At 40.8% G+C, this 13,387-nt stretch overlaps 1 protein-coding gene across 3 annotated transcripts in view; it reads left to right on the forward strand.

Annotated features, from left to right (window-relative positions):
* Positions 1-10,322, forward strand: part of C7H11orf24 (chromosome 7 C11orf24 homolog) — a 29,016-nt gene extending 18,694 nt beyond the window's left edge. The window contains exons 2-4 of one of the 3 annotated variants that reach the window (XM_072117990.1): positions 1,551-1,773; positions 6,646-6,756; positions 7,559-10,322. In XM_072117990.1, coding sequence (XP_071974091.1) covers positions 1,617-1,773; positions 6,646-6,756; positions 7,559-8,907 — 1,617 coding nt within the window. In that variant the 5' untranslated portion in view covers positions 1,551-1,616 and the 3' untranslated portion in view covers positions 8,908-10,322. The remainder of the gene's footprint in view (positions 1-1,550; positions 1,774-6,645; positions 6,757-7,558) is intronic. The other 2 variants (XM_072117991.1, XM_072117989.1) reach the window with 2 other exon arrangements.
* The last annotated feature ends 3,065 nt before the right edge of the window (positions 10,323-13,387 follow it).

A 13,387-nucleotide genomic window follows, 5' to 3' on the forward strand; every position in this document is an offset into this window, starting at 1 on the left:
GAGACTGAAAAAATAGCCATGTAGCTCTCATCCAATTTTCCACTTCAGTAACGGAAGCTCTAGCAGGGGTCGTTTTAGTGATGATAATGGAGGGCCAATTGCAAGTGTTAACTGGGCCTAAAAACCACTGCTGGAAGTTGCCTTTACAATTACTGACCAATGATTTCCCAGGTATAACCCATGGTTGACAATGGGGGCTGCTCATGTTAGCGCAAGCTACATATGGACTGGCATTGTCATGTTGAGAAACATCTCCTGGGACACTCTTGAGATATGGCCATACTACTGGTTTCACAAACAAATATATGGTATTGGCATAGCCATAATTGCAATGCTCAGCTGTTAATGTGCCTACAAAGTGAAGCCTTGAGCAGTGTGACTACCAAGCTAACAGTAATAGGACTTTGTGACAGTCACTTGTGAAGGTCTTTTCTTTGCCCATTTGGTCTCCATTTTTTGACTGTCATTTCACAAAAGCGGAATTCGTCACCAAAGAGCATCGGTCTCTGTTCAAGACTATGTTGTCATCTTACCCTACATCATGATAGCCACGGAGAGCAAGTGGCAAGAGGTCAACAGAACACTTTTTAGCTGGATGTTATCAGCCGGTGTTGTGCAAGCACCTTTCGAAGTTTCTTCTAGCTGTACCTTTTGCTCTCACTCCAGGTTGTTGTGATGTGCAATGTGGAAGATCTTTGTCTACACATGTTGGGGCTCATTTACTAAGGGTCCAAGGAGCACATTTTCATCAGATTTCCCATCGATTTCCGTTTTGCCCCGGATTGCCCCAGGATGTTGGCGCACGCGACCGGAATTTGGGGCATAGGCGCCAGCTTACATGTGACAGGAACCGGGAGGCATGGTCGTTGGACAACCCGACAGATTCGGACAACGTGCAAGATTTAACATTTAGAATTGTGTTGCAAGACACGCACTTACATGCATCGGGGAGAAGAAGGTGAACTCAGGCGGACCTCGGTGCGGAAGCGACGGATGCAGGATCTCGGGGGCACGATCTTAGTGAGTCGCGGCAGACCCGAATCCTCGTCGGACAACGCACCACGGGATCGCGACAGGACCGGGTAAGTAAATCTGCCCTGTTGTGATCTGACAGAGTGATACATTTTGGTGTTTCAGTGAATGTATTCTGTGGCTCTAAGTTTAGAAGTGATAGGTGGAACAATGACAGTGATGATAGAACAAGACTTTGCCCGATTTTCAAGGGTTTCATTGTGGCTCTTTTTCCCCTTCCATATGCCACATCTAAGAGCTAGGTGCTTTGCAACACCTTTTTATTCCTCAGTGTGCATAACTATGTGGCTTTTTGCTGTTTCAGTGTTGAGCAGTGGAATTTGTAAGCTAAACAATTTGCTAATTTACCACAGAACATCACTGATTGGTTAAGTCCAACAACACCTTCTGGGTGGGTTGTGCAGACCTGATCTTCCTATAAAAATGGACCCTGTCAGCATTGCATATACAGAAGAGTGTTATGCATTGATTGATTGATTATCACAATGTATGTAAATTATTGTTTTTTAAATTATAAGTTTTTTATAGGTCTATTATGGTGCTCGGAAACAGACACTTGCTGTGAATGACAGAATCCAACCACCATGTGGAAGACTCTCGTACTCCTGTGGTCAGTGAACCTGTGCCTGTCTGACAGCAGAATTAAGATCTCAGTAGACAATGCTGTACCCCCGCTGGAGGATTCTGGGATCAGTTATGAGGTTGAATGCAGACAGATCTGCAGGGAAAGCTTGTCCACAGGTAAGTCTTTACACTTGCATATCTTTTCATGATTGCAGATGTCTTTTCTACATTTTGGAATATAAGGGACACACATTATTTTATTATTATTTCCCTCAATATTTCTAAAGAACAAATCCACTTGAATCTGTTGGGTCGGCTCAGGTGGAATCTTTTTAGTCCCACTGAAATTCTGCATGGACAAGCACTGTGACCAACTCACTCAACGCGTTGTACAGTGGCTGCTCTTGATATTGTAGATCAGCACCATTTACTTAACAGCCATTAGCAAGATGTCCTGTGAATTAGGATCAACATTTACCTTTTACGAAACCCATTGAGACAGGATTGACACAGCAGATGTGTCACATCAGAAAGGACATTACTTTCTTATCCAAAAGTAGCAGGAACTGAAAACTAATAACCATAGTTCTTATTGGGGGCTGAATTAAAAGACATCTACCACCAGAATGACGGATTGTAAACCAAGCACACTTACATGCTGGTGTGTTCCCCCTCTGCCACAATCTGGGCATTTTTGGATTCATATGCCCTTGTTTTTACAAAAAAAAAAAGACAGTAGCCTCCTGTGTTCCGCCTACCAATCAATCTTCAGCGTGCAGCTTTTAAGCCGGTTTCGCGGATGAGCACACAACTCCTCATAGCTGTGCACAGAAGATGGATTTGTAGGCGGATTGTAGGAGGCTACTGGGGTGTAGAGTAGCTGCGTTGTGTAGCCTTGCACCGGCTACTCCACGCCCAAGTAGCCTCTTTAGTAAATTTGCATACAAGTGGTCCCTTAAGGACACCCGACTTACAGACGACCGCTAGTTATAGACGGACCCCTGAAGCTTTACTGATAATCCTTGGTCCCATTGAAGCTAAAATTTTAAAAATCCAATTGTCACTGGGGCAAAAAAAAAATTTTTGTCTGGAGCTACAATCATAGATATACAGTTTCGACTTACATACAAATTCAACTTAAGAACAAACAGATGGGACCCTATCTTGTACGTAACCCGGGGACCGCCTGTATTAGGGCCATTAAAAATTATAAAAGATTTGGTAGACTAAAGGATTAGCCTTAAAAAGGGATACCCTACCATTGATTAAAGGGAACCTGCCCCCGTATCTACCGTAATAGGTAGATCCGTGTTGTCAAGTTTCCTTTACGACTGGCACATTTTGCCAGAGTAGGAAATATTAGAATTTCTAAGAGGTTCAGGCATTTCTGTTATTACGGCACCCGAATGTAAACTTTACACTGGCGCAGCCTACAGCAAATTTAGTGGGCAGGGTATCCCTTCCCAGCCCTGTGCCCCATCCCTTTCAAATTTATAAAGGCAGCAAGCAGCCATTATCTGGTTAATACAATCCATATTACCCAACACCCACGGGTCGGGAAGTAAGAGCTCTTTTTACGGAGACTTTGCCAATTTAGGCCAGTTTACATTTTGTATATTTGGATATTTTCCAGACACTACCTGCATCATAGATCTAAAGCTAGGGAGGTCACTAACCCTAAGATCAGGAAGCGTATAATACAGATGTCATTATGTTATTTTTCTTGGCATTCATACTACACAAGTCTTTTAGTACCCGGCTCCTTCCTTCTTTCTGAATGTATCCTCTTGCAGAAGTTGAATTTGCAGTAGCATCACATTATCAAATGCTATATATGGATATTTCCAATCCGGATCAACTATGTTTACATTTCCTAAAAGTCCACTCCCCTGTTCCCTCTACTTATTGACTAAGGACATTTTTCTTCTAAGAGATCTGAATGTGTTTGGGACTGAACAAGTCAGCATCCAGGATTTCTGATGATGATGGATTATATGTAAGACTGCAGCTTTCAGGAATATATATTAACGCTCTATGGCGCATTGTCTACAGCAGTTTATACCAGCACTATTGATAATAAAGTGAGACGGGGCTGAAATCAGGACAACATGTCAGGTCACTGCTGCCACAAAGGTGTCCAAATTGTTTGTACAGGAAGGGGGAGATTTTAGGAAATGTACAGTGGGTACACGTCTCAGAAACCCAGACTCGAGTTTTTCCAAATCATTGTAATTATAGACATGACCTGCCCATGTGTTTTCAAGGGAGTGTCCATTTTATTTTTTATTTATTAAAAGAATAGATATTCTATACATTAATTTTTTGCTGTATGGTTTTTTTTTATACCTGGGCACGATTACCAATAGAAACAATTGTAAATACATGTTTTTGTGGACAACCTCTTTTATTACATTTGACTTATCTGAGACAAAATATTCTCTCCTCATTTTCACGTGACTTTGGAGGAAATTTGTTATCGGTAAACGAGCAAGATTTCAAATTTAAGAGGAGATTCTTGAAAGGACCTTTGATACCCTACCTGAGGGTGCTAGTAGCTTAAAGAGAACCCGTCATGCAAAATAACCCCCCTAAACTAAATATATTTTCATAAACTGCCATTAGAGAGCATTGCCTCTATTCCTTCATTGTCCCTCTACATGCCTGTAAACCTAAGCAATGAGGTCCTAAAGCTGTATGCAAATGACCTGTGAAATGTCCAATGAAGCATTAGCATATTCAAGCTGTCCACTTTATTCATGAGTGGGAGGCACAGCCACGCTCCCAGTGCATGACTGACAGCCTGTATAATGGAGTTAGGCTGTATAATGATGTGCTTCCTGGTGCTGGTGGCCACGCCTCCTGCAGCCTGTCTGTGCATGTGTGTGTATATAGGAGAGATACAGCAGCTCCAGGCTGCAGCCATGTTACAGCAGAACATGTCAGATTCATGTGTAGCTGATGTCTGTGTCTCTCACCTGTATATTAGGAGGATGCAGCATGTCAGCAGATGCAGCACACACACTAGCAATGCTTACTATACATTACACACAGACATGAGCAGGGGGAGGAGAGGGGAGGGGGAACAGGGGTGACATCACTGCCTCTGACCATGTGACCAGCCTCATTTACATGATAAAAAATAGATGATTTTACAATGAATGATGTATGAAATAACTAGATAAAGGCTGGGATGGGATCCTTGTGAGCTGCTCCAACAGCGGTAGTGACAGGACTAGTGACACAGACCTGATGACAGGTGTCCTTTAAAGGGGTAAAAGATGGTGACAGAGTCCCTTTAACAGGAACCTGTCAGTTAAATTAACCCCCCAAAACTAGGTATATTTTCATAAACTGCCATTAGAAAGCATTACCCCTATTTTTTCCCTTTATAGGCCTGTAAACTTGAAAGTTCAGTTCCTATAGCTGTATGCAGATGACCTTGGGTGAGTCCAGTGAGTGTGGGGTGAGTCCAGTCCTGCTCATTCATGAATCTCCTACACAGCCACGCCTTCCAGGAGTTAAAGGGAACCCGTCACCACTATTTTCACAAATACAGGTAGTGGCAGGTTCCTATAGAGCTCTAGTAACTATCTGACACCCTGCTTGTAGCTAAAAGTAGTTTCCCTCAGATCCCCATAAAATCAGAGTTATAATCTTGCCTGGTATCTATGCAGCTTTGGAGCGAGTCCACGGGGGGGGGGTTAGTCTGTGACCAGGGTGACATCATCAAAGGTCCTTGAGCTACTTAATATGAAAACTGTACCCCATGTACATATCTGACCACATATAACAATCACAGTAGCCTCCATGGACTTCTACTCCTCTCCATTCAGGCTGCAGTGATTTCATGTGATAAAATATGCTGCGATTTCATGACATATATGCTTAGTGTACAGTTCCTAATGCAACAAAAGGTATAGGACCTGCGATGATGTCACCCTGGTCACATGACATTATAGCAGCATACAGATATAGGGATGGGGAGGAGCTGCTGGATTCAGCCCGAGGAGGCCACGCCCACCTGGACTCACTGTAGCCATGCTTAGTTACCAGTTAAAATTATAAAGTTCAATATATGGGAATCTCAGGGGAATATTTTTTAGCTACAAGCAGGGTGTCAAATAGTTACTAGAGCTCTATAGGAACCTGTCACTACCTGTATTTATGAAAATAGTGGTGACGGGTTCCCTTTAAGTGACAGTCCATATGATGATCCAAGATGCAGAGCTCTCTGTAGTCCTTGTGCTGGCCGTGCCTTCCCCGCATAGTGTGAGGGTGAGTTCACACGTTCAGTTTTTCAGATGCAGTTTTTGAAGCCAAAAGCAGGTGTGGATCACAATGGGTGAGGACTTGTCATTGAGAGAAGCGGCTGGTCCTCTTTTTGTAGCTGCACTGCTGGCTTGGACATCGAAAATTGCATCTAAAAATCTTAACATTTTGAAGAAATCAGGTGATGCCTTTGTATAGGGAAAGGGAGGTCAGGTACTTGCGTAACTGCTGTCCCAAGAGAGATTCAGAATCTGATGAATGAAAATGACTACTAATGCAATGCAATACTTTACATTACACACAGAAATGAGTCTTTCCCTGACCTAACTTCCTCAGTTTATTGCAAATTCTCATTTGCATAATAAAGAAAAAGATAATTTAAGAGCAATTAATTTATGGGTGAATGAGATAAAGGTTGGGATGGAATCCTTTAAGAAAGCCCAAGCAATGCCTGAAATGTATTGGTCTGCTGCTTTACCAGCCATAAGAGAGAAAGGTTGTATGGTCAGTTAGGGCATATCTGATGCGTCTATGTATTCAATGGGGACCTTGTGGCCACTGCACTGACTTGTTGCTCCAGTGATAGGAGCTCATTGCTAGTGGTGAGAGAAGATGCTCCTGTGATGGTCCGACTGGATTATTAAAATTTTGTCATCAACCAGCTCATATTTTAATTGTCAACTGGGTTGAGGTTTTTATTTTTTATATATGGTAAAGTTCTCTTGTGTTTTAAAACTGGATCCTGATCATTTTAAAATTTGTATTTCCATTTTTTTTTAGCAGATCTTAATTGCAGCAAATCTTTGATGCTCAACAAGTGGTGTGAGATAATGCTGTGCAACAGATTATGCCACACAACTACATCTGGAAAGCTCACAGATCCGTCTTTAGGTAAGTTTTGTTGTCAACTTTTTGCCATTATTTTACGTAGATGGAAACCTCCCTTGAGCTATTAAAAGGACTCCATCACCAGTTTTTACCAAACTACCAGAACCCTTAGTTACAGGGAGAGATATCCTTTATCCAATTTCCTTTTTTTTGTGAAATCTTACCAGTTTAATTATAATTTAAAAAAACCTCCTCCAAAGTCGTGTGAAATTGAGCAGACAAGAGTTGTCTTTTGCTTGAGATGAGTAACTTTTAGAGACTATAGAAGGAGCATCAATTAAGGTGCCTTTATCGTGAGCTCTTTGGTACTTGGAACCATGCTACAGAACTGGAGGACTGGCCGTTTACCCTTTATTGTAGCAGCCTTTGCTTGTGTTTTAAACTCCCCACTTTAAAAAAGTCAGAATTTTTTTTTATTCTTTATTTTTGCAGTCTCATATGAAGGCGGGACAGATTGTGGCATTATATAATATTCCATTAATTGTGCTAGAAAGTACATTAAAGTGCATTCCTTTTCAGGTGTATGCAGTCTTGAAGGGAAAGTAATACACAAATGCCTCCATAGGGTGCTGCCTTCTGTAAGGTAGCTTTAGATCAATGCCCGACTTTCAAGGAGTTTTTTTAAAAACCAATTCTGAAAAATGGCCCCACACATACAACAAACTCTACTGTGAACAGTTGGAAGTCTCAGGTGTGCTTTGTTCTGAGGTGGATCCTGTAACTAAAAAACTGTTGATGTATTGCATATAATCTCATTATTTATCCTTTTGAAAGTAATTTGGTATTTTATTTCTCTGACCAACAGATATAAAATATTTAAAGAAAAGAAGAAAAAGGAATGTAAAACCAAAATCTAAAGGAAAGAAACCTGGTAAAAGGACAGTACCGGATAGAACTACCCAAACTGTCACAACACCTGAACCAATCATTTGGGAGATAACTGGTAGTGAAAATCAAGTAAAAGAAACTAACATAACCCCTGCTACAACTGAAGACAAATCCACAACTAGTATAAAACCTAAAGCAAAAGAAACTAGCACAAGCCTAGAGGAAGCAGTAATAGCTCCTGCGACAACACAAGTCCCAACCACAACTAGTATAAAACCGACAGCAAAAGAAACTAATCTAAGCCTAGAGGAAGCAGTAATAGCCCCTGCAACAACAGAAGTCCCAACCACAACTAGCATAAAACCGACAGCAAAAGAAACTAACCTAAGCCTAGAGGAAGCAGTAACAACTGAAGTCACAACCACAACTAGTATAAAACCTACAACAAAACAAAGTAACACAAGCACAGAGAAAGCAAAAGCAGCTACTACTACAACTGAAGACACAACCACTACCAGTATAAAAACTACAGCAAAACAATCTCCTGAAGTCGTTCTTACAAGTTCTCTAAAAAACCCAAACCGTACAGAATTAGTAGTTACAGAACCCACAAAAAAATCTATTCTCACCTTAAAACCAACAGATACAAGTAATCAGCTTGAAAAAACTGAAAAACCTGCTCCTCCTTTAACTCCAACCATGGTACCAATAGTCACTGAAAGCCCTGGGACAACTGTGGAACCTCTCATGCCAACTCAGTCATTACAAAGCACCAAAGAGCCTTCACCAGCCACCACTGCGGAACTAAAGACTACAAAGAGTGCAATAACACAAGATCTAGATCTATTGAAACCAGCAACCACACAAACTACCCCAAAGTCAACAACCCAAAAGACAACTGTTCTGGAAACTACCACCCTTCTTCCCCTTCCTACCACAATGTTGACGACAACAAATTCACCTAATGAACCTACCTCTACTACCAAACCAGGAATTGCATTCCCATCAACCGGCAGTAACCCAACCACAAGCAAAACATCGAAAGGAGAATCTAATGTCTTGACCTCTACAATGAAATCTACCGAATCCTCCTTCAAGGATGGCGTCCAAAAATCAGATGAAGACGTTATTGTTATTGTTGCCGAGGAGGTCACAAAACGTGTCCAGAACACCAGCTTTCTGCTGGCAGTGCTGCTGCTGGGAAACCTCTTCTTTCTAGCGGTTATTGTGCTCTTCATGCTTCAGGCTTATGAGAGCTACAAGAAGAAAGACTATACCCAAGTAGACTATTTAATAAATGGGATGTACGCTGATTCGGAGATGTAAATGGACAGTGTTAAGTCCAAATATACAGAAGATATTGACTATTCGCTATTTTTTTTACTCTTCTACCATTGGCACATTTATGTGTAGTAAGTGGCCAGATTATGTTGCCGCAACTTTCACACTCCAAATGGAAATAGAAGTGCAGCAAATGTGTGATAAAGGCTGAGACCTAATCAGGACTTTCAGGTTTATAATAATAATCATGTTCTTTAGCATATTTTTTTTTAAATGTATTTGATAGAGTATTCATATGAGAATAGCATCAAAATCGTATACTATGCCTCGCAGGGTCCATCGCCGCAGAGAACGGCACAAGATGGCTGCATCTTACTAGGGTAGTAAATAACTCCTGCTAATTTGTGATGACGATTTCCATTGGTAAGAATACACATAAGTATGTATGTTGGTATTCAAAGCTGAATCTTGTCATTTCCCAAGGTATAAAAAGCAAACTAGGTTAGGTCTTTCTCTGCAGAATTTGGTATAAAATACACAAGCATAAACCGGAGACACTAACTCATAGATCAGGCACTGATACTGTGGTAATCTTCTTTGTTATATATAAAACTCTGCTAATGAAGCAGAAGGGCTTTGGGGGGGGGGGGGGGGCTTGACAGAAACCCTCTGTGCTCTAGCTTCACAATCTGTTACACTGTGCAGTAGCACGTGCCTCTCCCATTTTGTAAGATTACAGCAGGGAGAGGGGAAGTGCCAATGGAACAGGGGGAGGGGAGACATGCTCCTGCAGAGTATAACAGCCTTTGAAGCCAAAGCATCGGGGGCCTCTGGTAAGGCCCTCTCAGAGCCATTCTGTCTCATTGGAGGCAGGGTTGGCTCCAGGTTTCAGTAAGTCCTTTGGTAACGGAGCCTCAGTTGGCACCTCCTTTGTACTAAAACAGCCTCCTTTTCTCTAAAATATGCCTAAGTTTATTATCCCATACAGCCCCCTCATGGTTATTTTATATACGGCCCCTTTTTCCCCTATGGATTCATTAGAAACACATCCTTATGTACAGGTTTATGTGTCCTCCCCCCCCCTGCCAACAGCTCTGGCCCCTGGCACATATCCAGGTATTCCCAGTGCTGGCGCCGGCCCTGATTGGAGGCCACGGTTAACAAATAAAAAGGAATTAGCACAATCGCTTTGTGTGGGCCTAGGAGTTAGGCTTGGTTTATTATGACCACCAGTGCTGAAATGCTGCCAAAGGGGGTGAAGCCAGAGCCTAGTAGGGCGCTGTTAACCCCCCTCCCCCTTCAACTTGGTTAAATAAATATAAAAGTGGTTTTATTAAGAACAAGCAGGCTAATATCCCTGATAAAGGGATGCCTTCTATAAACCATAAAAGCACTGGATAATTTAAAGGCATTGGCTTTCCTGTCTTTTACCTCATCAGCCAGAGATTCCTGTCCATAAAATGGCCGCAGATAGAGGGTCATGTGATCTCTAACTGGCAATTGTCCATGGACAGATAGATCACATGACCCTCTATCTGCAGCCATTTTATGGACAGGAATCTCTGGCTGATGAGGTAGAAAACAGAAGGCTTCACTTTACATAACAAGAAAGCAGAGCCGAGCTATTAATAGCTGTACATTGGTAAATTACCTTATTCCTTCCCCCTACACTTACACACACATTACAAAAACATGAGGTAAAGTTGCCAACCCCTTTTAAGTGGGAGAATTCCTTTAAATTTTACCTGATGCACACAAATTATGCCTGCGCGCAACTCTATTACCATATGTAAACAAAACTTTGCTCTTTTGGGCGGCAAACAGTAGGTCTGTGGTCTGTTGTTTGCACCCTGTATGTCATGGGCTCGCATGTTGCTGCCCAGACCACAAACACAGGCAGAAATCTGAGTATTTTTCTTTATTGTGTAACTTGGGCAGTCTCACACAGTGCCATGAAAACCACAACCAGTAGAAATGCTGTATTATTCGTACTATAAGGCGCCCAAAAAATCCTTTAATTTTCTCAGAAATCAAAGGTGCGTCTTATAGTCCAGTGCGCCTTATATATGAACCGTACTTACAGACACCAGCTGCCTTGAACTGTGCACAGGTCTGCCACCTGCTGGTCATTCATCCTCATAATCAGGTGTGCCTTATAATCCGGTGCGCCTTATTTATGAACCTAGATGTTTTAGCAGGCCTTATAGTCAGAAAAATACGCTAAATCCTGCTAGCTGTAGCTACAATGGACGTGCCTTAGGCAGAGCTTTAGTATGACAACTATATGTATCTTTTTCAGCGGCCTACAGAGGAGTTGCATATAAACTGGCACCCGGCGTTTCATCAAATGCGCATCAACATATTCACCACTACAGCTGACAAGAGACTTCAAATGTCAGTATAGGTATAAAGGACAGAATTATACTTTCTTATAGGCACTTATATGTTTAGCTCATAGAACTATATCAAACACTGCTTGTTGGAAAGCAGCCTTACATTCATACGTTGAAACGGTTCTGTAGTCTTTGGTGTTGATCCACCTATGATGAATAGCACTTTACGTATATGAAGCACAGTGGAATACAGCAACACTAATGATGCAAAAAGGATAACAAAATTAACGTCGGTGGCATTGACTTCTGAAACTCGTGGACAGTAAAAAATAACCCAATAGACTTTTAAAGGAGTTGTCGGGAATACAATTTTGTTTTAAAATATGGAGGGGAAGGCTTTAAAAATAACAGTCCCCTGTAAAGCCGAGGGGCTGCCTGTCTCTGGCAGACTGTGAGGTGATGGCTGTAGCAGGGAAAGCGGATGTGCAAACAAGATAAATTTTATTATTTCATCAATATACAAAGATAAAAACATTTAAAAACCCAAAAAATGGGAAAAAGAACACAATGGTCTCTCCTCAGAGAAATATTTCATATATGTACAACCAACAATGGATAACAAGGCTGCTAAATATAAAGGTGTAAAAATATGCACAAAATCACATGTAATAAGGTGCAAAGTGCCTAGGCTGAATACATACAAAGGTTCTTGGACTATGTGCTGTGTGGTGTACTAGACAAGTAGAGACAGTGTCTCAATGCAAGGTGTTTACATGTTATGAGATCAAAAAAACAAAACATAGATAAGGTGCTGCGTGCAAAAAAAATAGCAGCTAGTGGTGTAGATACACAATTCAAGTAGATACAATAAAGCAGTACATCACATTATATTACCTAATGTAGAGCATGAAGAGGAGAGACCACAAACTTCCCCTGAGGAAGCCCGCCAGACGGGCGATACGCGTGGGGCGTTTGTGGTCTCTCCTCTTCATGCTCTACATTAGGTAATATAATGTGATGTACTGCTTTATTGTATCTACTTGAATTGTGTATCTACACCACTAGCTGCTATTTTTTTTGCACGCAGCACCTTATCTATGTTTTGTTTTTTTGATCTCATAACATGTAAACACCTTGCATTGAGACACTGTCTCTACTTGTCTAGTACACCACACAGCACATAGTCCAAGAACCTTTGTATGTATTCAGCCTAGGCACTTTGCACCTTATTACATGTGATTTTGTGCATATTTTTACACCTTTATATTTAGCAGCCTTGTTATCCATTGTTGGTTGTACATATATGAAATATTTCTCTGAGGAGAGACCATTGTGTTCTTTTTCCCATTTTTTGGGTTTTTAAATGTTTTTATCTTTGTATATTGATGAAATAATAAAATTTATCTTGTTTGCACATCCGCTTTCCCTCTCTTTTCTAAAGTATCATTATTTGGATGTGTTATTTGTCTATTGCATTATTTTCCCCTCTCAAATCTTGCTTGATGGCTGTAGCAGGTGCGCAGCTGTTCCACAGTTAAACGGGAGCTCGGAGAGAGGCGAGTGTAAGCTCTTTATTGTTTTTAAAGCCCCCCTCTAACCATGTATTTAAAAAATTGTATTCCCAGACAACCACTTTCAGCAATGTATGTATATCGCTGATATAAATCTTCCCTGAACAAGTTTGGGTTTTGCTTTCATTATTTTCAGTCTTTGTTATTGGTCATCAGTTTAGTAAAAATATCGCCAAACTCAAAGATTACTTTCTAAAAAAAATAATACCATATATAATATCATATTTTGCATCCAGTTTAAAATAGAAAGCACCAAACTATTTTGTTTGTTTATTTTTACTGCAACTTTGATGTGAAATGTGGTTCAGGATGGATATTTCTGTAAAATGCCAATCCAGTGAACAAATTGTAAAAATTAAAAAAAGTAATTAAGATGGTACTAGGACAAAATCCGATAAGACAAACTTTTTATTTCTCAAGTATCTTCCAAGTACACATTAGTCAGTATGTTTACTGATTGTTATGTCTATGTGCCATTACAAGCCATATGTTTTATTTTATTTTTTTAATAAATTCTAAAGAAATAAAAACATGAAATTAATAAAATGATCTAAATATTATGAAGACTTGTTATTTCACAGTCCACACTTGCCCGGTATAAAGCATTTGAGGAAAGGCTAC

The sequence above is a fragment of the Engystomops pustulosus genome, chromosome 7 (assembly GCF_040894005.1).
Source record: "Engystomops pustulosus chromosome 7, aEngPut4.maternal, whole genome shotgun sequence".
Lineage (NCBI taxonomy): Eukaryota > Metazoa > Chordata > Amphibia > Anura > Leptodactylidae > Engystomops > Engystomops pustulosus.